The 23,551-nt window shown below is 40.5% G+C and overlaps 1 protein-coding gene across 1 annotated transcript; it reads left to right on the top strand.

The window, feature by feature from the left end:
- Positions 1–98: 98 nt before the first annotated feature.
- scp2a (sterol carrier protein 2a) lies at positions 99–18,743 on the top strand. Its single transcript, XM_084369730.1, has 16 exons — positions 99–240; positions 2,354–2,411; positions 2,534–2,605; positions 2,782–2,913; positions 3,449–3,513; positions 4,153–4,279; positions 4,429–4,492; positions 4,586–4,672; positions 4,915–5,065; positions 5,862–6,009; positions 8,112–8,219; positions 10,498–10,651; positions 11,903–11,999; positions 13,876–14,005; positions 15,376–15,455; positions 17,590–18,743. Exons 1-16 carry the CDS (start codon positions 112–114, stop codon positions 17,683–17,685), a joined length of 1,698 nt encoding a protein of 565 aa, XP_084225856.1. The 5' UTR covers positions 99–111; the 3' UTR covers positions 17,686–18,743.
- The last annotated feature ends 4,808 nt before the right edge of the window (positions 18,744–23,551 follow it).

The following is a 23,551-nucleotide window of genomic DNA, read 5'->3' as shown; positions in this document are numbered from 1 at the left end:
CGAGCATGCTCACATGATCATTGACAGAGGTGCTGTTTATCTCCTCCGAGTGAGGCATCAGCTCGGATATACACGATCTTTGCATTACATTGAGTTAGCCTGACCCTGTTGATGCTGCTGCGGCCGCTGCTGTCCTCAAACCTGTCTTCCCTCCTCTGTTCACTGCTGAGGACAAGCTACAGCACCATGGCACCTGCGAGGAACAACAGGGTGTTTGTCATCGGCGTGGGCATGACAAAGGTATTACTATCATGCATTTTTATTGTCTCAGTCCACAAGACAACGACAACGACCTAATGCAAGACTTTAGGCTAACTTAGCATAGTTGGCTAACTTTGACAACAGATTTCAGTGCATTGAACACGTCCCCCCAAAGGATGTCAGCATTTATTCATTAATACCTCTGTTAGCGGACAGTTTATTGAGCTATTAACTGCACATTTTGCTCATATTGTGTTAGCAGCTGACACAGTATGCTGTAAACACCAGCTAGCCAAGTTAGCCTAAACATGATAACATTGTTTCACTTCATGTTTGTAGTTTTTGTGTTTAGTGTTAAAGGGGCACCATGTTGTTTTGCAAGAGAAATTCAATGGGAATTTAATATGCGAGGTCATAATACAAACTCAGAAATATTTATTTTTCCAGAAAAGAATAAACAAGCTGTTCTCAGAGGAAAATAAGGTTCCCAGGACACTGTTTGAAGCTAGAAAGGTGACAGGGTCCGCCAAATATAAACAAAGTAAAACAGTATGAAGCTGTGTTGTCCTTCAAGGTTATGTTTATTTAGTCATGAAAACGAAGACAGTTTGTTTATTTAGTTTGTTGAGGATATAACAAAACAGTCAATGAAGATCTTTCTCGTCTGATTACAATTTCTTCTTCAAAACTACATAGTGCACCTTTAAATTTGGCTCTGGGTTGAATGTTTGGTGGACTTAGATCTGTATCTCATGCCACCCCTGCAGTCCATAGTTCATGGTGAACAGTGCTGCAATGTATGACAAAGGTCGTCACAGGAGCAGACTGCTAACATTATGAAGTGTAACTCCAGAGCTGTTTACTTAGTTTCAAGTCTTGTATTCTCACAAGCGATGTTGCAAAGCTTTAAGACCCCTGAATGTTGACCAAATCCATTTCAGTAATACCAGTTTTTTCCCTCTTTGCGACTGTATTTTATTTGGCATTAATGGGACTGTTTCTACACCAGTGCTTCAAGTGGAATAATGGTGTCATTATGAAATTACCTTTTATACCTACGGCTGTCACTTCAACTCCACACATACATGTGCTGCCCACCCCAGAAATGCCACTGATTCTGCCTTTTATGGCTTTTCCTTGTCCTTTCTTTTCTAATGGATCATTTAATATGTATATTCGAGTCTCAATATTCTTGAATTTACAACTTAATTAGCAAACTTGCTAAACACATATTTACTAATTTCCCTAAAATAAATGTTGATTAAAAGCTAGAATGCATTTCTGTACGAATTAAAAATGAATTGAACGATTTGCAAAATGTGTTTGCACAATTACAAATGATTATTATGATACAAAGTAAATTCAAGATACAATATTTTCCGCCTTTCCATTTGCCAGTATACATTTTGGTAACGTACATTTCTGTAAACTACGGATATTTTGAAACATTACGTTTCTTTGTGTTGCAACTCTATGTTTCTTCAGGTTTTATTTTCTATTTTGTGTTTGTGACAACGCTGTTCTTATGATCTGGTAAGATTTAGGCACAAAAACCACTTGGTGAGGGCTAGGAAAAGATCATGTTTTGGCTCAATATACTGTACCTGTTTTGGTCGCACAAACATGGTGGGAGATGTCCCGATTGCACATCAAAAATATCCGTTTTATGTTGCGACGCGCGGTTGGAAATTGTCGCAAGGTTTCACACAAAGACAGTTTCGAACTTCTCGAGACTCCTTCACCATCCCTTTCAACTCTCGACCTGAAAGTCAGGTCATAAACATGTAATGTCAACATAATGTAACACATACTGTAGAAATGTCAGTGTGACATGCAGCCTTTGACATGTACAAATGTAATCGGTTTACAGAGATGTTGGCTGTCAGCATTTAATCCTGGTGGGCCTCTTTGTAAGAGGCAGGAACAACAGAATGTCAGCCTTTTTTTTCCCACTTTTTGATGGTTAACGGCCTGTCAAAATAGTCACTGAATATTTTTCTGCCAATCCAGTAAATGTTTTATCTCTATTTGGAAGTCAAGTACAAAGGCTAGGACGATGTTATCCTGTAGTTGAGAACAGGAAAAACAGATTTCAATGCTCGTGTTGAGTGACTCTAACCGTCTTTTTTTTTCTTTCTGTGTGTTGCTACAGTTTGACAAGCCTGGAGCCAGAGGTGACTATGATTACCCTGATATGGCCAAGGAAGCAGGTGCTTATCTTCACTCAATATGGACATTGTTCAGTCTCTCAGAAGATACCATATCTTAATATCGTGAGATGGATCTTGCTGTGTAACATTTCTTATTACTGTTTGTCTACATCCTGTTCTAGGTGAAAAGGCTCTTGCAGATGCAGGAATCCCATATTCTTCCATTGAACAAGCCTGTGTAGGATACGTCTATGGTGAGACCATGTAATGTTAGACACTTAAATCACTGAAATAGTCAGTAATACCAACGTTGATATCCTTGTGTGCATACAGTGTATCCTCTCATTTTCTTGTCTCAATGCATCTCTCATGTTAAAATAATAAATTGAATAGGAAATAACCTATTCTCCCCCATACGTTATTCGTTCAGGGGACTCCACATGTGGGCAGAGGGCCATTTACCACAGCTTGGGCCTGACCGGGATCCCCATCATCAACGTCAACAACAACTGCTCCACTGGCTCTACGGCTCTCTTCATGGCACGCCAGATGGTTAGGGGAGGTGAGTCAAGCCAGAATACTTTTTTTTTTTTAAAGCTAAGAATTTTTGCTTTTTAAAGACAGACTGTGGCCAGTCAGGTAATTATTTTCTTTACAGTTTCCCTCAAGTCAAAAATATGTGTTTCGTCTTGTTCTTATAGTTGAATGAATGATGTGCAGAGTTCAACACTAAAAGGCTCTTTTCACATTCTGGGCCTTTGGGAATGATTTATGACATCACAAATAGTTTTGAAGCCAATCCTGATCCAATATTAAACTTAAATTTGAAAACCTGAAGCATCCAGTGCACAGACACTGAGAGTGGACTTCACATGTCCAGCAGATAAACATTTGGATATTCATAGATAATGTCATATTAGATGAAGGAGAATGAGTAGATGTCATTTTTAGGATTTTAACAAGATACCATTTTGTATGGAAAAACCATATCAAGCAAAAATCATTATTAAGAGGAGAGTTTTTTTTATACATTGCGATACATTTTTAATACAACTGTAAAAACTTCTCTTTGAAGCCCTCTTCTTCACCTTTCACAGGTCTTGCTGACTGTGTGCTCGCCCTCGGGTTTGAGAAGATGGAGAGAGGCTCTTTGAGCGCCAAGGTATAAATCAATACAGTATGTTGTTGTACTGGATGGAGACTGTCACAAAATGACATGAACAATATCTTGCAAGCCATTATACAGGTGTTGTTAGTAGTTTTTGCTCGCAGCATTGTTGCTCTTGCTAGAAACTGAATATTAGCTTGTTCACACACTCCTCTGCCCCTGTTGAACACAGAGATACACCTCACTGATAAACACCGCTGCACCCTAGACACGAAGAAACAATGAACGTGCTTTTCTTTTATTAGTTTTCATTAACTACTTATTGCAGTTGATATTATCATATTACCAGGGAGCAGGAAGGGCCGTGGTGGCCACGATAAGGAGCTCTAAAATAAAATAGGCTGAGCAGTTTCTCTTATTCTCTCTTTTTACACAAATCATAAAATTATAGAAACATCAGTATCTATCATCAACAAAACAGGCATTACTTTAACATATGTCAGTACAGATGAGGTAGCTAACTCCAGATGTTAATGCCGTATTTGCTTCTGCCACCATTGTTTATGAACTGCTAGTCATTTTGGAAATCCCAGTTTTTGCGTTTAAATAAATTCACCAGATTATACCATAATTCTCTATTTTAAGTTGTCCCACTAACAAGATGAAAAACCAAGTAAAACTTCCTGTTTTTAGTATATGGACAGGACCAATCCCATGGACAAGCACATGGAGGTGATGATCAACCGCTACGGGATCGCCGCAGCTCCAGCAGCACCACAGATGTTTGGAAACGCCGGCAGGGAGCACATGGAGAAATATGGTAAAGGTTTCACATGTGTTATATATAGAAGCAGCTTCAGTGTGAGGTGATGGTTGTTTTTTACATCGAGTTCATGCTTTTTAACTCCATTTAACTTTAACTTTATTATATACACTAAATGCCTGTGGCAACGTTTGAATCTCTTCTAGGCACAAAACCAGAACACTTTGCCAAAATTGCCTGGAAGAACCACAAGCATTCCATCAACAACCCGTAAGACACAGTTGAGTCGAAACAGAGATTACTGCCTCAAAATATACTTTATCTTTATTGAAGTTAGTGCGTGAATATGTCTCCATTCGTCAGGTATTCCCAGTTCCAGGATGAGTACAGTTTGGAACAAGTGATAAACTCCAGGAAGGTGTTTGAGTACCTCACTTTACTGCAGTGTTGGTAAGAGTTTATGTTTTTTTTTTTAATTTATCATTCTACAACAAGGGGCTGCACAATGAAAAGCAAGCTGTAGTTCCTTTATGTTACACAGAAAAACGATCATTTACGGTGGAGTGTAAAGAATGAGTTTAGGAGTCTCAGAGGACAGAAGCTGCTCTGTGCAGAGTGTAGACTTCTTGATGATAAGTGCCTCAGTTCTTAACACAACCATGTCTGTCTGTCCTGCTCTTCTTCTCTTGCAGCCCTACGTCAGATGGTGCTGGGGCAGCAGTTTTAGCCAGCGAGGCCTTCGTCAGGAAGCACCGCCTGGAGAACCAAGCAGTGGAGATTGTGGCCCAAGAGATGGTGACCGACTTCTCCTCCACATTTGAAGAAAACAGCTGCATTAAGATGGTAAGAAATTGTCATTATCAAAGTGTTTCCTTTGACAACGGACTGAATGGTGTGTCAAGCTGATTGGCGTCCACAGACCAGACGCCTAAAGCGAATAACATCCTCCAGCGATAAAAGTCCTTTATAACAGACGTATGATTGGCAAGAACATGAAACCGCAGAAGAACTAGACAAACTGTGAATGAATGTAGAGTTGAAGCACCATCTGTGGCCCAAGATCTTCTGGGTCATTTTAGAAGCATTGAGGAGAAAATCCAAGAAGTTTGATGATCGAAAAGACTAGAAGGGGAGAAGGAAAAGAAGGAAAACAGGGGCTCTGCTGAAAAGAGACTAAATTATTGCTGTTGAGACAGACTGAGAGCAGTTTACAACAAGAGGAATATGTCTTGTAGAGGAAAACCTTTTCATGTCTACCAGGAAATAAAAAATACAGCAAAAGTGTGTGAAGATGGGGATTTAAAGAAGGAGCTCCATGCTGCAGCTATCTGCTACAACCTTTTCTACAACTCCAGGCTCATTGTTATGGAGGAGGGGAAAAAATGATCTGTAAAACATCCAAAGATCTGAAGATGTGTGCATCAAGGGTTTGTAAGAGTATAACAAGTAAATGAATAACGTCTGCAAATGAGTAAGAAGACCATAATCTTTGGGAAATTTGAAGCTATGTATTTATTTCAAAAGCGGGGTCAAAATTGTGTGTCGTGTTTAAACTGTATTGGTCCTGGAAGTTAACGTCACTATGACACATTTGTCTTCTCAAATGACTTCCTAACTAAATAATTTTTTCTCTGTTCAGGTGGGATATGACATGTCGCATTTGGCTGCCAAAAAGTGTTTTGAAGCAGCGGGTCTGAAGCCCAGTGACGTTGACGTGGTTGAGCTGCACGACTGCTTCTCAGCCAATGAGCTCATCACGTATGAGGCTCTGGGACTGTGTCCAGAGGGTAAGACTGCAGCCTCCTTTATCCTCCAGTTAATTTCAAACTTTACAAAAAGCTTTCTTCAGCCCGTTTTTCACCTGAACATCAATTTCTAATTTTAAGAGGGTACGCAAACATGAAAATCAGCCATGATTAGGAATGTCCTCATTGAGGTTTTTTATCCCTGGATGATATACAAAGGTTTTTAATATCATGTATCTGCTGATATTCCTACACAGAGGCAGATGCCCCATTCACACTGCCTTTTCAAGGTGGGAATCATGTGCCGATATCCCACCTTACTGTCTGTGTGAAAGTTACAGAGGCGGAATGGGGAGACAGTTTCATTCTGCTCTGATCCGCTAGCGGAGGTAGAAACAGAACTTTAACAGAGGTGAGACGGCGTCCATGTGAATGGAAATGCCGTCAGCGTGGGACAGGGGTGCGTCGGTCTGATGGTGTTCATAGTCTGACAGTTAAACACATCAAATAAACACACTTAAACCCACTGAAGCAACCGTACAAGACCAAACAACAGTAATGTGGTAGCAGGTCGTGTCTTCAGCATCTTTATGAGAGGAAAAAAATCCTGCATTTAAACGTGGAAGAGTGTGTGTCATCCTGTCTGTCCTACAGACTTTCTTTGCTGCCTGAAGAAACAGCATCTGTCCCCGGCAGCGAGAGCTAGGCGGCTCCCGCTGTTTAATGGTGGTGATTATGTGAAGCGATTTAGAGCGAAAAACTTCAACTCACCGTGTCTTTGTCGCTTTCAACTATTGTGTTGTTGTAGTTACTGTCTCAGACAACTTGTACAGAAAAAAATCACAGTGACAGTCAGCCGTCCCGACCGAGAGTTCTGTGAACTTTGCCCTAGAAAACAGCATCGCTCCTCGCGAGTGAGAGAGCCAGGCAGGGTCCGCTGTTTACTGATGCCGATTATGTAATTTAGAGCTAAAAACACAACTTTGTCACTTTCCCACGATGCATGGTGGGTCAGGATCTCAATCACAACACATTATAACAGCATCCATATTATTATAAACAGTCAGCAGATACATGTGTAGATTAACAGTCACGCCTCTTTTGGTCCTGCAACGCCGGCGTGCTGTATGAATTGACACACTGGAGCGGATTTATGCCGGCGCTGCTTGGTTCAGTGTGAACAAACAAAGACAGCGTAAAGGCCAGCCTCCATTGCAGCGATAATGCAGAATCTCTGTGTGAAAAGGGCTAGAGGTGCAGAGCTGAGTGGAGGCTGTGTGACATTATTCTGTCTGTCTCACTGCTGCACCTGTATGAAATTAGCATATGAATCAAATCAGTTTTATTCATAGAGCCCAAAACCACAATCATATTGCTTCAATGGGCTTTACAAACTGTACAGTGAAATTAACTAGAATTGAAATATGATTTGTAATTCTCACAAATGTTCCCTGTAGCTTCGTGTCTTTGTTTTTGGGTTATGAGGACATTTGGCTGTGAGGCTAAATACAGAACGTAGCGCTCTCTCAAGATCCAGTAATAAGGGATAATATTAGCTGAATAAATCCTGCTGCCTGCCTTGTGTCACACTGAGGGACGTGATCCAGAAATGCCCGGCTCTTACTGAGCCATACAGGCAGGACAGGACTATTGCACATGAACTACTAAAAATGAACTGTGGAGAATCTTTTTACGGCCTGATTTCCACAGAATGTTTGTGAGATTGTTTTGCATGATCTGCTTTATTGACCTCCCAAATGAGTGATTGCATAGAAAACACAGTAATGGCAGCAACACAGTTAAACCTGTCTGGCAGGAATCAGAATAATATGTTGATTGGTGTCTTTCAGGGGTCTGAAGATTTTACATAACAGCATACATCAGACCAACTTTATAGAATTAGAAGAATTTCTTATTTATTTTCAGAAACCCCTTTTATTATTTGATTTCTTTAGTTCTTAATAATTTGTGATGTATAACGAGATGCTATATATAATCAAAGCTGCGTTTGTTGATATCCTTTGACTGCTTAGTTAACAGCATGCATGCACTGATGATATTATATTAACATGTGACAGTATTATACTGTAAATTTCACTCTGTACAGTTTTGTGATCTTCTTGTGTGCGTCACAACCTCTGCAGGTAAAGCAGGAGAGCTGATTGACAGAGGGGACAACACGTATGGAGGCAAGTTTGTGATCAACCCCAGTGGTGGTCTCATCTCTAAAGGACATCCTCTGGGAGCCACAGGTACACTGAGCCTCTGACTCTTAATGAAACCCACTTGTCATATACCAACTCGATTCCAAAAAAGTTGGGACGCTGCATCTCTTACATACTCTTAATGAAACGGAACGTGATAACTCGCTCATCCTTTTTGACATATTCTCAATTGAAAACATTACAAAGATAATGTATTTAATGTTTTTTCCTCATCAGCTTCATTTTTTGTATATATATATGCTTATTTTGAATCTGTTGCCAGCAACTGATTTCAAACAAGTTGGGACTGGGGCAACAAAAGACTGGGGAAGTTGTGAAACGCTCCAAAAACAGTACATAGGACATAATCCAGTCTGGTCAGTGAAAGAAAGCATTTGCAACTGATGTTTTTTGTTAGGTTTTTTTGAGCGACAGATGAACTGACAACACATACAAACAGGGACACACGGGTGTGTCTCCTCAACTTTGTCGAACAATTCACACAGTTACCACCAGGTGGCATGTGTCTCACAGTGATGTCTCTGGATTGCAGTGGGGTAAGAGAGAGCTGAAGCCTGCATGTGAGAGGGCAGCCGCCTGTGGCTTTAGCAAGCCGCCTCCAAAATGTCTCAGCATATTAAACTGGTGAGGGACGACACTGAGCAAACATTGCAGCTGACTCATCCGTCCTTCATCAAGTATATATAATATTTTCAGTTACCGTGGACTCAAAAGGCTCTTGCGCACTCCCTCGCTCACACAACACGCGCTGGCTTACAGGGGATAACAAGGTGAAACAGAGCAGTTTTCACCTTTTTACTTCATTTAATAAAGACCTTTATTTTTTCTTTAATTTATCATCGTTCTCTCTGCCGTCCTTTCTTCATACCTCAAGATCTCAACCGTCACTAATCTTCAATACTCCCTCTATCTCCTGGGTCACTCTCCCACTATGCAAGTGTCCCAGTCAGCTAAGCTCTGTCTGATCCATGGTGTTGCTCCTAATCGTTGTTGCAAAGCTCTGACCTCTTGCCTCAGGAACTCTGCAAGCAGAGATACTAATAGCTAATTGACTGACCTTTGTAGCTTCCCTCTCGCAAGAGGTAGTGTGAATCACCTCCTCCCAAGTGTGGTTTTTATGTGTTGATGTGACAAGGAACCTTGAAGCCTCACCGATGCAGAGCTTGATGTATGTAGTGAATTACCACTTACCACAGGCTTGTGATAATAATTGGTGAATGAAAAATGTCTAAATGTTCCTTTTGTGTATAAATTGTTTACCTGAGGTAATACCCAGAGGCAGTTCATTTTGATAAATAGCCTGGTGGACCCTACAGTGAGTGTTCCAGTTGCCATTTAGACAAAATTACCCTCACACAAACAAGTCAGAGAAGATTAGGAGAGTGCTGCAGAATGTAAACGGCGCTCGATGAAGAGGTCTTTAACCATAAGCTTATTGGGATAATGGAGAAATGCAAAAGCTCATTAAGCAGATGGGATGAAATACTTAGCCATAACGCTAGCTCAGGAGCTGTCCCGAGTCAGATTATGGTGTGAGTTGTCAGATAAGGGGTCAATTTGTCACCCTTCTCACTGAGGGTATATTTAACACTTGAATACTTCGGGGTCTTCACCTGGTGACTGAGACACGACGGAGTTTAGTGCTGGCGTTTTTTTTTTAGCGATGATTTCCCTAGAAAAATGTATGTATTTCTGTTTGATATATGTATACGTCAGTTTGATATTTTCCCTTTGTATTACTTCAGCGACTTTGTAGATATTTCAATTTACAGCAACAAGGACGTAGTTCTTTTGTCATGGCAGTGGGATAAACTAAGTATGTTCCATCCACATGAGCTCACGTTAATGAATTGATTTACATATTTCTTCTCCCCTGGAGCCCTTATTCTGGGGCAGCGCTTCTTTTTCATCCCTTAATCACACAGTAGATGAAAAAAGCGCACCGTGAAGTCCAGAAACTTTTCGTGTTCAAAAGAAAACCAATGAATTAATTCCCCAGATGGTGAAACACACTAGTTCCTTAAGGTCCAGTTAAGTTAAAGGGCCCTCATTATTGTGGCTACCTGCTTATAAAGAAGACCAACAAGTATCGCCCACACGCAGGGTCAAACAGTCAAACATGCACACACGCACACACACACACACACAGGTGAATAAAGTATGATTTTCAATCACACAGGAGTTTACACACGACTTTAAATTCGTAATTTTAATATATGTTGCCAGGTCCTCACACCACATGACACCAAACCCCCCCACAGTGAGTCACCCTCACCCTCTTATCCTTCTCTTCCTGCTCTCCCAGGTCTGGCCCAGTGTGCAGAGCTGTGCTGGCAGCTCAGAGGGCAGGCTGACAGGAGGCAGGTCTCAGGGGCCAAAGTGGCCTTGCAACACAACATTGGCTTAGGAGGAGCTGTGGTTGTCACTCTCTACAGGATGGGATTCCCTCAGGAGGCCAGGTGAGGACAAAGTTACCAACAATTTGTTATTTGTTCAGGTAGATACTTTATGTAGCGTTTTTTAAAATAGAAATACAGGTGACTGGCCGCAGACTTAGGACACGAGAGATCTGTTTCTGTATCAGTCTGGCCTTTGTGCTGAAGAGAAATTTATTTTTTAGTCACGTAAATCAGACCCAATTTAAGAAGCATTTTCTGACCTCTTCTCTAATAGAGATGCAGCGATTGCCATTTTCTTGGCCAGTCTGATTTCCTATTTCATAAAAGTCTGACTCTGACTCTGACTCTGCTTTTGGCCAACTCTGATTTTCTTCCTTTCTGAGAACTATAACTCACAGTATACGCTTGTATTTTTGTAACATTTCTTTAATGAAAAATTCAATTGTAGGTTTGTAATGAAAAACTGACAATAAAATAACTAATAAAAATAACTTGTCACTGAAATGTCTAAATAATTTTTAGCTCCCTCTTATAAGCATTTATGCAGTGTATACTGATATGTCCTGGACTCTTATTGTGGAGGGTAAAAACGGAGGACGCCTATCTGTAATGTGCCGCAATCGACATTAGCGGAATAAGAGTTTGCTGCTCTTGTTCACGGATCCTCATTCTCAAAGTAAATGTGCAATTTAGCACCTTCGGCTACAATGTTTTACTTTCCAAAAAGAACCAGATCACAACTCGAATAAGGCCCCTGCCCCGCTCCGTGTCTGTCCGGACTCCAGGCAGCGGAGAGGAGACGAGAAAGGCATTAGAAATTGTAACTCTGAATGACCGCCAAAACAAAGGTTAGGTAAATAACCTAAAAAGTTTAGTTTCTATCTTTCAGTTCAGGTGGAGGGGGCAGGCGGTATGTGTGTAAATGTGGCCGGTATATGTCTGACACCGAGCAGCCAGTTACCAGTCACGTTGACAACTGGCTGATTCAGGTCCCTGGCCGATCACTCGTGCATCTCTGTTCTTTACTAACACTCTAACCAACATTGCTGTCTGTCCTATGTTGACCATCAGTGGAACCTTGTGTCCTCCACTGTCGCAGTTTGTTATGCTCCGTGTGTACATAACTTGTCTTTCACCAAAAACACCTGTTTTTTTTGTTGCTTTGCTGTCCTCGTACAAGCTGGGTTGTAACACAGTTCTCGCTGCTGTAGATTGCGTACATTGTTTGAGATTAAAATATCAAAAAGCTACAGTTCTTTTTCCTCATAGTGTGTACTTTTGCTACCTAGTGTCTTTTTTGGCTTCCCACAGTTCCCACGTTGGTGCGGTTCTCACCAGCTCAGGCAGCAGTCTGGAGGGGTTTAAAGCTTTCCCTGTCTTCAAAGAGATCGAAAATCAACTACAGGAGGTAAAACGGCACACTGTCATGAACAGTCCTTGTCACAACTCGATCCAGTCGTTCTGTGTTTGATCTAATGGATGTGTATGTTTGCATCCAATTAAAAGCATCCATATCTTAGATTTTCTTTGTTTCCCTTTCTCCCTATCACTACTGATCTACAAACGTCTACAGATCGTTCCAACCCTACGCCCATAAAAGGTGTTTATAGGCATTTCATACATAAAGGTGGTTGTGATCTTCTTTCCTTTTTAAAGGCAGGGTCCAATTTACAGTTCTATGGTGCTTTTATCCACAAAAGCAACATACAGCTGACAGTCTCAGCGCTACAGCTTCAGGGCCTAATAGCATACAGAATATCTGTCTCTGTATATTTTGTATATGCATATAATGTACAGTTTCAAGAAGTCAAAAGTCCAGAAACCCTCCTACTGTTACAGAGTCTTATCATTAATGTTTGACCGCCAGTTGTTTCAGGCACCGTTGAATCCTAAAGCACCTATTTATGTCGAATGACATTGACGATTTCAGCCTGTCATTGTCATTGATCTATAATTCATAAGCTTAATGTGATGGCGGTAGCTGATGTAATGGAGAGCCACTTTACACTAATCATGTGTGCCAGTGGTACTTTGGGCTTATGAAATGCCTGGAAGGCGGCATAATGTATGTATGTGGAGTATATGTTGTTATCGATTTGACTTCTGGCTCCTGCATATACTGTACAGTAGGCTCCCACTCTCCCTGCACTTGCCAACGTAATGTTCAACAATTACCGTGCTGCTCGGCCGTGGAAAGGTAAAATCTGTCGCTCTGAACAACTGCAGGAATCTCCATTTTGAGTTGTACTTAGAAACTTACTTACTTTAATTTTTCTTAAGAGCAGACATGATTTGGTAACTCGCTTGATAGTTCTCGCGCAGAATTGTTTTTGTTGTTTGGATATGTTTCTTTCAGAGTTTTACCAGTGAAATGAGCTAAATGTGGGTGATTGTGTCCACAGATTATTCTAGAAATGGGTTTTGCGTGCATAGTCAGGTATTCACTGATCCAACAGCCACTTTCGACATGTACCAGACATGGAGAAAGGGATATAGAGCTCTGAGAGGCCATCAGAATAGCATTGGCGAAGCAAAATGTACTTGCATGCTGTCGTGAAATGCCGACCACTTTGTAAACAAAGTCCGCCTCCTTTTGTTTGGAGTCTTGTGTTCAATCGGAGTCCGGGATGCTGTAATGGAGCCAGGGCCCTGTAAAAAATACAGGCAAAGGAGTCTCTTATTCCCCATTGCTGAGTTAGCTTGAGTCTTGTCAAATGGGTGTGCATGTTGGTTGGTTGGTGGTGTTGGGCAGGGTGGTGCTTTCATACGCCACCAGCTTTAGACAATTTATTAAGTTGTTCCCAAAACATGAGCCTTACACTTGAATTATAATAGTTACCATTCTTGTTATTTCTGCTACTTTGGATGATGACATTTGACTCAATGTTGGCCGAAGACACCCTGCAAAATTTGCAATTATTTTATATTTATACATCATTTTCACTATTGCATAGAGTTAAAAAATGTTAGCATCAAATTCAAATTAACTTATACCTTGTTAGGTAACTTATAACCAGCACCTTTGACAGGGTTAGCCCTACGTAACTGTAGGTCTGGAGCTGCTGCACCCAGAACTTCAGAGGCTCTGTGACTCTGGATGGTGATGTTTCTCCCAGATTAAGCCACTTGCATAAATGTGACCAGGAAAAAATGTTACCGTCCCTCAAAAAATGGCAGCATATGTGACTAGAGCACTGATTTAATTTGAAACGTGTGGGCAGTTACTGCCTTCCTACAACCGTAATATATCAAGAATTATTAACAGCCACCTCAACTCCCCACAGGAAGGAGGGCAGCTCATCAAGAAGATTGGTGGAGTGTTTGCCTTTAAAGTGAAGGATGGACCAGGTGGGACGGAGGCGACTTGGGTCGTGGATGTGAAGAATGGCAAAGGTTCTGTCTCCAATGACCCAGGTAAGCAACTAAATGGAGGCTTTTAACTCTGCTGGCAAGTATTCAATCTCTCATCCTGTGCTTTATTCTCCTACTTTTTCCCTCATGGGTGATTTTTTTCAATAGTTAGACTTGTAGAGCTGTAATTTTTGGATAGTGTAGGACTACTCTCTCTCTCTCAGCTCATTACCAGACACTCACCTCTCAGCAGCAGCAATTACATACCCTTTCATGCCCTTTTTGTCATTAATAACTGGAAGTATCTCATGTAGTTTGACTTTTTACAGAAAGCACACACATATCTGTGTATCACATTCCTTGTTTGTGCCACTCTTGGTCTGTCTTGTCGAAGTAAATCATGTTCCAAACTTACAGTAGAAAACATAATGGAACAGCTGTCTCAGTTTGGCTCTTTATCTTTGATGCTTAAAAGAGAAACAGGTTCAATCCAGTCAGATAAGTACCATTTTAAAATAGAGAAACTCTTCACCTTGGGCAAAGTGTGCATTCGACCAGATGTACAGACATATATACACCCACTCTCTAATAGCTCCCTGACTGTTTCCATTAGGCTGGCTCTCCCTGCGATGGTCACTGTCTCAAAGCCGTCATTTCTAAAGTAACCTTGGGCATTATTTAGTAACCAGGGATGAAAAATTTGAAAAATGTACTGGGATGAATGAAAAAAAAAAGAAAGGTATGTAAAAGCATGATTCTTTACTCAAGAGGACAAATAAGTCTGTTGACACCTCGGTCTATTCACACCTAAATGGTTGTTACAGTGTCTGAATGTACAGTGTCGACTTCTATCCTGTGTATGTCACTGAGCTGCAGGGTGGTGCTGAATGCACTTCTGAATACATGGGTGGCCTCACATGTTATTAACCCTGCTTACAAAGGAGCACAGACGTGTAATGGCTAAAGGTAGCAGCAGCTCTAGATCCCAGATACAAGGACCACATGTGCCTGCACAGAGCAGCGAGGGAAGAGGTGTGGTGAAAGCTGAGAGAGAAGCTGATGGCTGATAAGCTGTAGATCTACAACAGGGCTGATTTCCAGTCAGAACGTAGGGAGGATGAGCCATAAGGTTTTCTGAATCATATCTTCACTTATGAGAAACTGTGTTGTACTGCGACTACAAAATGTAGTTACACTAACAGAAGGTTGAATCAAAACGCAGAGTTCGCTCTGTTTGGAGTTTTGTAATAACGGTGACAAACATTTGCGGGGGCGTGTGTGGGGGTTATTTTTCCTTAATGTGTGTGTTAGAAACAGCAAATGTTGCTTACTTTTTCTGTATGTGAATTTTTAGTTCCCATACATGTATTATTGTAGTTAGCTGTAATGAACAAGTTACTCTTCTTTTTCACTCTACTCTTTTTTCCTTTTAGATAAAAAGGCGGACTGCACCTTTTCCATGAGTGACGAGGACCTTTTGCATTTGATGACAGGACAGATGAACCCACAAACGGTGTGTAGTTGTGTGTTAATCACATTTTTGCTTTTCTAATTTACACAAAACATTAACATAAAAAGTTTTCTCTTATTTGAGGTAAAATCATAATAAAAGTGCCATTTAGTTTTCTTTATGTAACAGTCTGGCAAATTTTGCAAAGGTTGCTCTCACACCTGCAGTTCAGTTCATTTGGATTTTTTTTTTTACTTTGGTGTACATAAAGAGCTCACAAAGAAACAACTGATTGAGGCTTATTAGTCGATACTGTACCTGGATGCTGCAGGTTACATGTACAAGCACAACACAGTCATGTGCAGACACAGTAATAGTAGCTGCAGGTTTGATGGGCAGCCAAACCTTTCTGTGGTGTCTTACTAAAGACATACAGTCCCATTGTTCTCACAGAGAGCCATCGTTTCCCTCTAAAGGGCTAAATCCATGTCTTTCTGCCAGGTGACCATCTGTGCTGAATGTTTTCTGTATGAACATATTTCCAGTTAGTCAGTCAGGGGAATTCTTACAGCGACAGGAAACTCAACACTGTGAACGCTCACTACCTGGTACGTTGGTGTTAAATGTGCTGGCCTCTCCATAAGTTCTGAGAAACATGACACATTTCTGACATTGACCTGCTGTGAATATTTTTCCGGCCAAATGCAAGTTTGACTGATGCATTTGTGCAGCACATACACTGAGGTGTAGTGAAACGAAAATCAAGTGCAGGCCACACATTGCCCACACCAAGAGTATACAGATGGTGAATCAGTGAAAAACTGACATTAACTCACTTTCATGTAACTAAGAAATTAACCAAATAATGAAGTTAGATAAGTAATTTTAAAAAATGGTTGAATTTAGGTCAAGTTATTCAGTATGTTAGTGAGTTAAAGCTGCACTATGTAGTTGTAGCAAGACATTTTGATCAGTAGAGAAAATCCTAATAGATAGATTTTTTTTTTTGCCTAAACAAACTGAATAAACAAACTGAATAAACAAACTGACTGCAGCGTTCAGGACTAATTGAAGACAGTCTAGGGATGACTTGTTGAGGCAGGTGAAAAAGGGAATCATAATAGTCAACCTGGATGAAATAAATGCATAGCTTATCATTTCTAACTCAGACTGTGATACAACTTATCTGAGTTAAGCGACGTTTCTCAGATGGAAAAAACTTGTGCGGGTTAATGCTTTGATGTGATATTCAAAACGCAGTGACTGCTCAGATATAACACCAAGGTTTCTAAGACTGGCCTGTACAGTAGAAGTCATGGAACCAAAACACTGAACCATCTTAGACGCTATGCCGTCTGACGCAATGATGAGGACCTCAGTCTTATCCGAGTTCAGCTTGGGATGGTTGTTTGCCTTCCAGTCCTTAATGGCAATAAGACAGGAGGATTAGTTTGTCATTGTCATCAGGTCTGAAGAAACATAAGATGTCGTCAGCATAGCAATGATAGGATATACCTTTTAAAATTGCTTATAAAGTGACTTGAGGGGAGCGTGTATAACGCAAACAGTGTAGGACACAAGAAACTGAAAAACTTCTACCTGATAGAAGAGAAGAGAGAACCAGTCCAGAGTGCTGCCAGAGACATTAACGCACTGCCTATGTATTATGACGCAGTGTTTCCTACATGTATTTGATTGTCTAGGATTGGTCTGCTCGGGTAAATGTTATGTTTTGTCTAAGGGCTTCTGGATTTCAAGCTATAGTTAACTGAGAACATCTTCTTAAATAAATAGAGGCTTTCGGCCTCTTGCTGGCATTCTTTCTCTTTTATTCTGTTGCACCAGTTGTGTCAGGAAAAACAACAGCCAAACCAGTTTATTTCCTTTGGTGCTCTTTGCAGGTGGATGTAGAGAGTTGGATAACAATCCACTTACAGATCCAGCAGCAACAGGGAAAAGGTCTAGCACACCAAACAGTAATAACTCAGTTGGCAGTAGTATTGTGCTCGTCCCCATTTTATATGATAAGAAAATAAACTGTGTTCAGTTAAATACTACCTTAAGACATAAAATTGTCATGTTTTGAGTAGTTTTCTTTTTCTGTGTATCAGAAATGCGTCTTTCAGTGACAAATTATTTAAAGTGCAGTGTGATAAAATGAAAGACTTTTCATGTTTTTCCTCTTCTGTCCTCTCAGGCATTCTTCAAAGGGAAACTGAAGATCACGGGGAACATGGGTATGGCTATGAAGCTACAGAACCTCCAGATCGCACCAGGCAAGGCCAAGCTGTGAGACCCGGAGCAAGCTTTTGTCCTCCAAGTAACACTTCAAGGAAAAATGTGTTGCAAAATGTAATCCCTCCTGAATTTGCTAATCAACAAACTCATGGAATACTTTGGTAATACACCGGTATAGGATTTTGAAATACAATGCATATAGTTTCAAATTTCAGCTGCTACTTTGATATCGTAGGACATACAGTGTTATTAATATTCTTTATCTTCATCTTTAAGTCTGATTTATATTCTGAAACACCTTGTGAGTCTTTAGGAGCTGTGTATATATAACACCAATGCAAGTTTAAAAAAGAGTATGTGGCGCTCCTCTGTGTTTGATAGTCATGTTTCAAAACGGTTAATGTGCCTCTAATTTCTATTAAATCAAGCTAATCTTTCAAAGCCATTTTTGGCCTTAACCATTACTATGGATACTTTATATAAAGTATATATCTGTAAATGATAGCACTTGTATAATTTTTTAAAAATAAATTATATCCTGACAGTAACAACTTTTGAAGTTTCTTTTCCTTAAAGGTAGGCCTGGTTGAAGCTCTGACGTTGTCACTTCCCACAAGTAAAGAACAACCTCAGCACTGCAGGGAACATAGACTCAAAGCATACAGGGGGGATGCTGTGGTGGAGGTGGGCTTTTAAAATGCTTCCTGATCATTTCTGAAAAAACAAAAAACAAACCAAAAACTGTTGTGCATAGGTGGCTATGAAGCCAGGGGAATCACAAGAAGCTCGTTAATGTGTATACTCAACATGTACAGACTGTCAAATCTAAGCAATTTCCTGCTCAAATATAAGGGCCGAATCTTTCTTGCAGATACTAATAATTTTTTATGCAGAAGGTGGTGCCTATACTCAAAACTTTTTCTCTGCTTGCGAATATGTCCCTGCACATTTTACTTTCTTGACTGGCAGTTTGATTCCCATTTATATTTGCCTGTGATTGTCGGTGATTGTCGGTGATTGCTCAGTTTCCATTATACAGTAATGGCTGTTTTTCACTGAGAAAATTCAAGGCTGACGCATTTAAATCTCTCTGATCATGTCCAGTAAAAATGATTCACACAAAATAAACATGAAGCAAATTTTTCAAGTGGTGTGATTACATAAATAGTCCAAAATTGTTTACTGGTGGAAGAAAAGCTCAGAGTTTGTTTGTTTTTATTAAAAGTTTGTGATTAAAAAGTAGATTTATATTCACTGCCTTTTCTCAACACGTCTGCATAATTAGTCCCTCTTCATCCTTGCTGACAGCTGACCGGAGGGGAAATGTACTTCACTTCATGGCTGTACAGAGAGGAGAGGGGAAGGGACTGGATGGAAGTAACAGGGGCCTCTGGTGAGTGCTGAGTTAAGTCAGAGGCTGAACTGAATTCAAACACACACTAGCTTAGGGCCAATGTAGAGCAATATATTCTGGCTGTTTGGGGCAAATGACCACACATGATCTTGTGATCTAAAGTGAAAATTAGCTTTGTTTCGATGTGAACACAAGCCCAGTGAGTTGTACCAAAGATGGATTTTGGAGAAAGACAGTTGACAGTTGTGTCTCATTCCCAGGTTGTCAAATACTGACACTTGGGGTTGGTGATGAACGCCATCCGCAGTCTCTGTGAATTGTTTTTAAGCTGTATAAACATAGATAATATTTGACCAGACATTGAAATCTTACATGACGTGGATCTGCTCAATAGCTTAACTATTTGTAGTAAATGAACTTCCAAAAAATTAGGCATTTCAAAAACCTAAGCAAAGAGCAAAGCCCAACATATTGGCTTATCAGTGTCAGCAGAAGATTTTGTGTGGAACAAAACAAGACCAGACAAGACAAGGTTTTTAAAAGCTTAGTAAATTGTTGGCCAACTGATTTCAGATTTAAAGATGCCACAAGACTGAGTTTATTTGCCTGGAATAAAACCATCACACATTTGTTTGAATCCCAGACAAAAATCAGATTTAAAAGAAAGCACTTGTGCACATAACAGCATCAGTGCTTTATCCAAAGTGGTATTGTGTTAATCATCGTATACTGAAATGCTATCAGGTTTACAACTACAGCACAGATCTCTATTAGGTTTCAATGATTAGACAAACAAAGGGATTTCAGTTGTTCTGTTTGTTTAGCCTTTGTGCCCTACTTCCCTCTTTCTCCATTTCCGTTCCATTAGTCTATTTATTTGTGAGTTGATCCAGACCTCTGCCTGTTGGCACCCCGTCCACCTTCTGCCAGATCCAGCCTGCGTTTCTAATTGCTCCGCTCTGGCCAGCTCCCTACAGCCCACCCCCATCCTGTCCCATTGCCAGGTGGCCAGCTGGCCAGATGGTCAGTTTCAGATGCTGCCCAAGCTGCAGGGCCGGCCTGACCATTGGCAGTGGGCTAATGGAGATGTACTGTAACAAGCGCAGAGTGAAGGGGTGGGGAGAGGTGAAGCTGAGCAGTGTTAGCTGCGGATTTTCAAGCTTGGTTCACCTCAAGTCAACTTAAGTAGCTCAGCCTGTGCTCGAATAAATAGCCTCGGCTCAAAGGTTTCTTAGAAAGTAAAAGAAAAAGTTTAGTGCACATATGTATTCAAATAGGACTCAACGGTCGTGCAAAGGCCTGGTCTTTGTCATTCGTTCAGTGGATTGGACTACTGCATACCTTGTAAAAAGCAACCACTAAGTTCACAACTTGCATATGACAATTTCTGAAAAAATGTCTTTATACAGTGAAAGAAACAATTACATTTCTAGTTATCACTACAGGCTTTATAGCCATTTAATCCCTCACAAAAGTCACAATGAGACCTCTTTTATCTTCTCTAGCACTGGGCATACCTACTAATCCCACTAACCTTTTTGAAGCATCTTTAAATAGAGAAATCTATAACAATGAAAGGCCTTTCTGAGGTGGCATCCTCTAAACACCAAAACACAAGGCAATTGTACGGATGATGTCCAGGACTGTTTGCCAGTTAAAGGGTAATAGCACATTGGATATTCCTCCATTTCCCAAGATCAACTTACGGCAGCCATGCAGGGTGAGACCAAGTTGAATGAATATTATCTCCATAGGGGAAATGAACTTGAGTTTGCTGCTGTTCGATAGCAAACTCAAGCTATGATCGCCTTTATTTCACTGAAATTCAACTTAGATTCCTTTTTATCAGTTGCTTTCCAAGTCATTATTAATGACTGACAAACATTTTTGGCCGTGTTCGGCTTCTGAATTGGGGCATGCCAGAAAAAGTTTGAGAGCTGCTCTTTTAAAGACATCGTCATTGGATCTGACTGAAATTGATAGCGTTAGCTATCTAGCTTACAGATAACTATTAGCTAAGCTAGTGGTCATACCAGAGCAAGTCAGGCTGTAGCAGCAAAAGTGTACTGAATTGAGCAAGAGTACCACTGCTCATCAATCCAGCCTTCATTTGTCAGAGGAAGGTTGTGATGTTTCTTCCTTTCAAAAGTCACAGTCTCACTTTAAAGTTCAAGCACACTGAATATCTCAAACATCACTAATTTTACTTCAGTGCTTCAACAAAAAAGTAATTATCTTAGATTAGGTGTGTGAATCATAGTACGATAGGAGTCACCGCAGTCATTTTTAGAAACATTAATAAAAGAATGTTATCATGTAACCATAGCCACGCTACTGATGCTTTATGCTATGCCAATTTTCTTTTGGATATTTCATGTAATAAATTGCCGTATGATGTTAGCGTGCACCCCACTGCTTCACCACAGACATCATTATTTTTTCTCAATATGGGGACATGTTTATAGAACATTGTGACCTTAATCAATCCTGTTCTCTGAAGATATTCCACTTATAAAGTTTGAGTGCCCCTGAGAGTCCTGAGTAGAAAAAAAAGGGTTGTTTATGAGAGTAATGTCCTTGCTGTCTAGACTTACTGGAAAACAAAAACACACAAACAAAACAAAAACAAAAAAATGGGTGTTGTCTTTTCATTCTCAACTTGAATATCATAGTTGGGAGAAGTGCCAGACATGGTTGATGAGCAGTCACCTGTCTTATTCAATTTAAAACTCCGGCCACTCTCCTTTCAGTCTGTATCGCCTAGATGTTTTGTCGTTGGGATGCCAATTACACACAATTCCTGTATTTTTTTCTTCAAGGTTGCCTTGGTAATGGTGCTTCTCTGACATTTATAACCCTAAACTTGCTCCAAGGCTACTCTGAAGGCTGCTGAAGGCTTTTCTGTGAAAGCAGAAGTGCGACCAGTGAAAATTACACCTTACAGCATCTTCAAAGAGCTGTCTATGGGAGTGCAACCTTCAAATGTTTGCGAGTGCAATGTGTAGAATATACATCAATCAGCAACAATGGGTGAAGTGGATAGCATTAATCATCTTGTTAAAATGTGATGTTCTGCTGGGAAACCTCGGGTCCTGGCATTAATCTTGATGCCACTTTACACGCACCACCCATCCAAACACCATTACAGGCGCAACCCCCCTCATGGCAACCCTCATGCACCACAAACACTTCTCAGGAATGGCCCGAGGAACATGATGAGGAGCTCAAGGTGTCGACTTGGCTTCAGAATTCCCCAGATCCAAATCCGATAGAGCATTTTAAGTACATCCAGGAAAAAGACCAATCCATGGAGGCCCTAACGTAGATCAGACTTTTCTCTGACCTGTCAACGCGATGGACACGGGACCTTTGAGTCACGTTCCTTGTCACATTCCTCGGGCCAATACATAGGGATGTCAGATGGCATCCACACGAATGCCAAGACCAAAGGTTACCAAGCAGAACATTGCATTGTGACAAGATGATCAATGTCTCTCACTTCACCTGTCAGTCATTTCCAGTGTTTATTAAGCCACCCGATACACATGGCTTTGATTGAACCAGGACTCTTAAATCGTTTCTCTTGACAGCTCATTTGACAGCTCAGTTGCTCAGTTAACATTGGATTTATTCATGTTTGAACAGGACATTTCTCTTTTCTAACAAGTAAACTTCCTGTGTGCCTTTACAAGAGAGGGTACGAAACACTTTTGCAGTGTTCAGTCCTTGAATTATTATAAACTTGAAGCTGCACGTCTTGTAACTCAGACCTCATATTCTGAAACCATTAAAAAATAACTCTTAACAATGTACTATTTGTTCATTGTTGATATATTTTTCATCTCTTGATGTTTTCTTTTTTTTTCTTTTTTTTCACAGTTTTACATTGTTACAAATTTCGGATTACAGTGAAATGTTTCTTTGAGCAAATACAGAATGGCAGCGAATGGTTGTAAAATCTACATTTGTTTAACTTTTGAAATACACACATGTACAGCATATATCACATACATATGGACAGAGTTCAGATTATGCATGACCCGTGACTGTCGTCTTGTGTTTGTGTTTTGCTGCGTTCGTCAGTGTCGCACTTGTCCCGTATGCTTCTCCTTTGGTCGTTTAAGGCAAAGAGGGAATACAATGGGATGCAAAGACAACGTAACATGACTTCAACACAAGGGCAAACGCTCGTCTTTGTTTTTCATCGTGACCATCTTCTTTTTGCCTTTCGTTCTGGCAACGGCCGTGCAGTACTGCAGGCATGAGGCAGAGTACTGACGTAGACTCGGGACCACAAGGCAGAGAAGTGTTGGGAAAGCTGAGAAAATTTGGAAAATTGAGAGTAATACCTTCTTTTTTTTTTTCTTACTGTGACACATTTCTTTCCTGAATGTGAAGCAAATCGCTGCATGTGTGTTAAAATGAAATTTCTTCCCATATTGTCTCTGTTGTGCGCTTTATTGAGCCAGTGAGTCAGACTATTAGAAAAATGTTCCAACAGGCAATATTCTGCCTGAGTTTCATTACTGAAAAAAAAAAGCAATAATCAATACAAAGAGATATGAGG

Source organism: Pagrus pagrus, assembly GCF_965226575.1.
Source record: "Pagrus pagrus genome assembly, chromosome: 12".
Classification (NCBI taxonomy): Eukaryota; Metazoa; Chordata; class Actinopteri; order Spariformes; family Sparidae; genus Pagrus; species Pagrus pagrus.
The sequence above is the reverse complement of the archived record's forward strand: the minus strand, read 5'-3'. Positions and strand labels throughout refer to the sequence as shown.

What these genes read in the sequence shown, in the direction of transcription:
- scp2a (XM_084369730.1), top strand. Translation starts at nt 112, where the DNA reads ATGCTGCTGCGGCCGCTGCTGTCCTCAAACCTGTCTTCCCTCCTCTGT. An exon ending in TCTGGGACTGTGTCCAGAGG is followed by an intron (nt 6,010 to 8,111) that starts GTAAGACTGCAG and finishes CAACCTCTGCAG; the next exon opens with GTAAAGCAGGAGAGCTGATT. An exon ending in GGATTCCCTCAGGAGGCCAG is followed by an intron (nt 10,652 to 11,902) that starts GTGAGGACAAAG and finishes GGCTTCCCACAG; the next exon opens with TTCCCACGTTGGTGCGGTTC.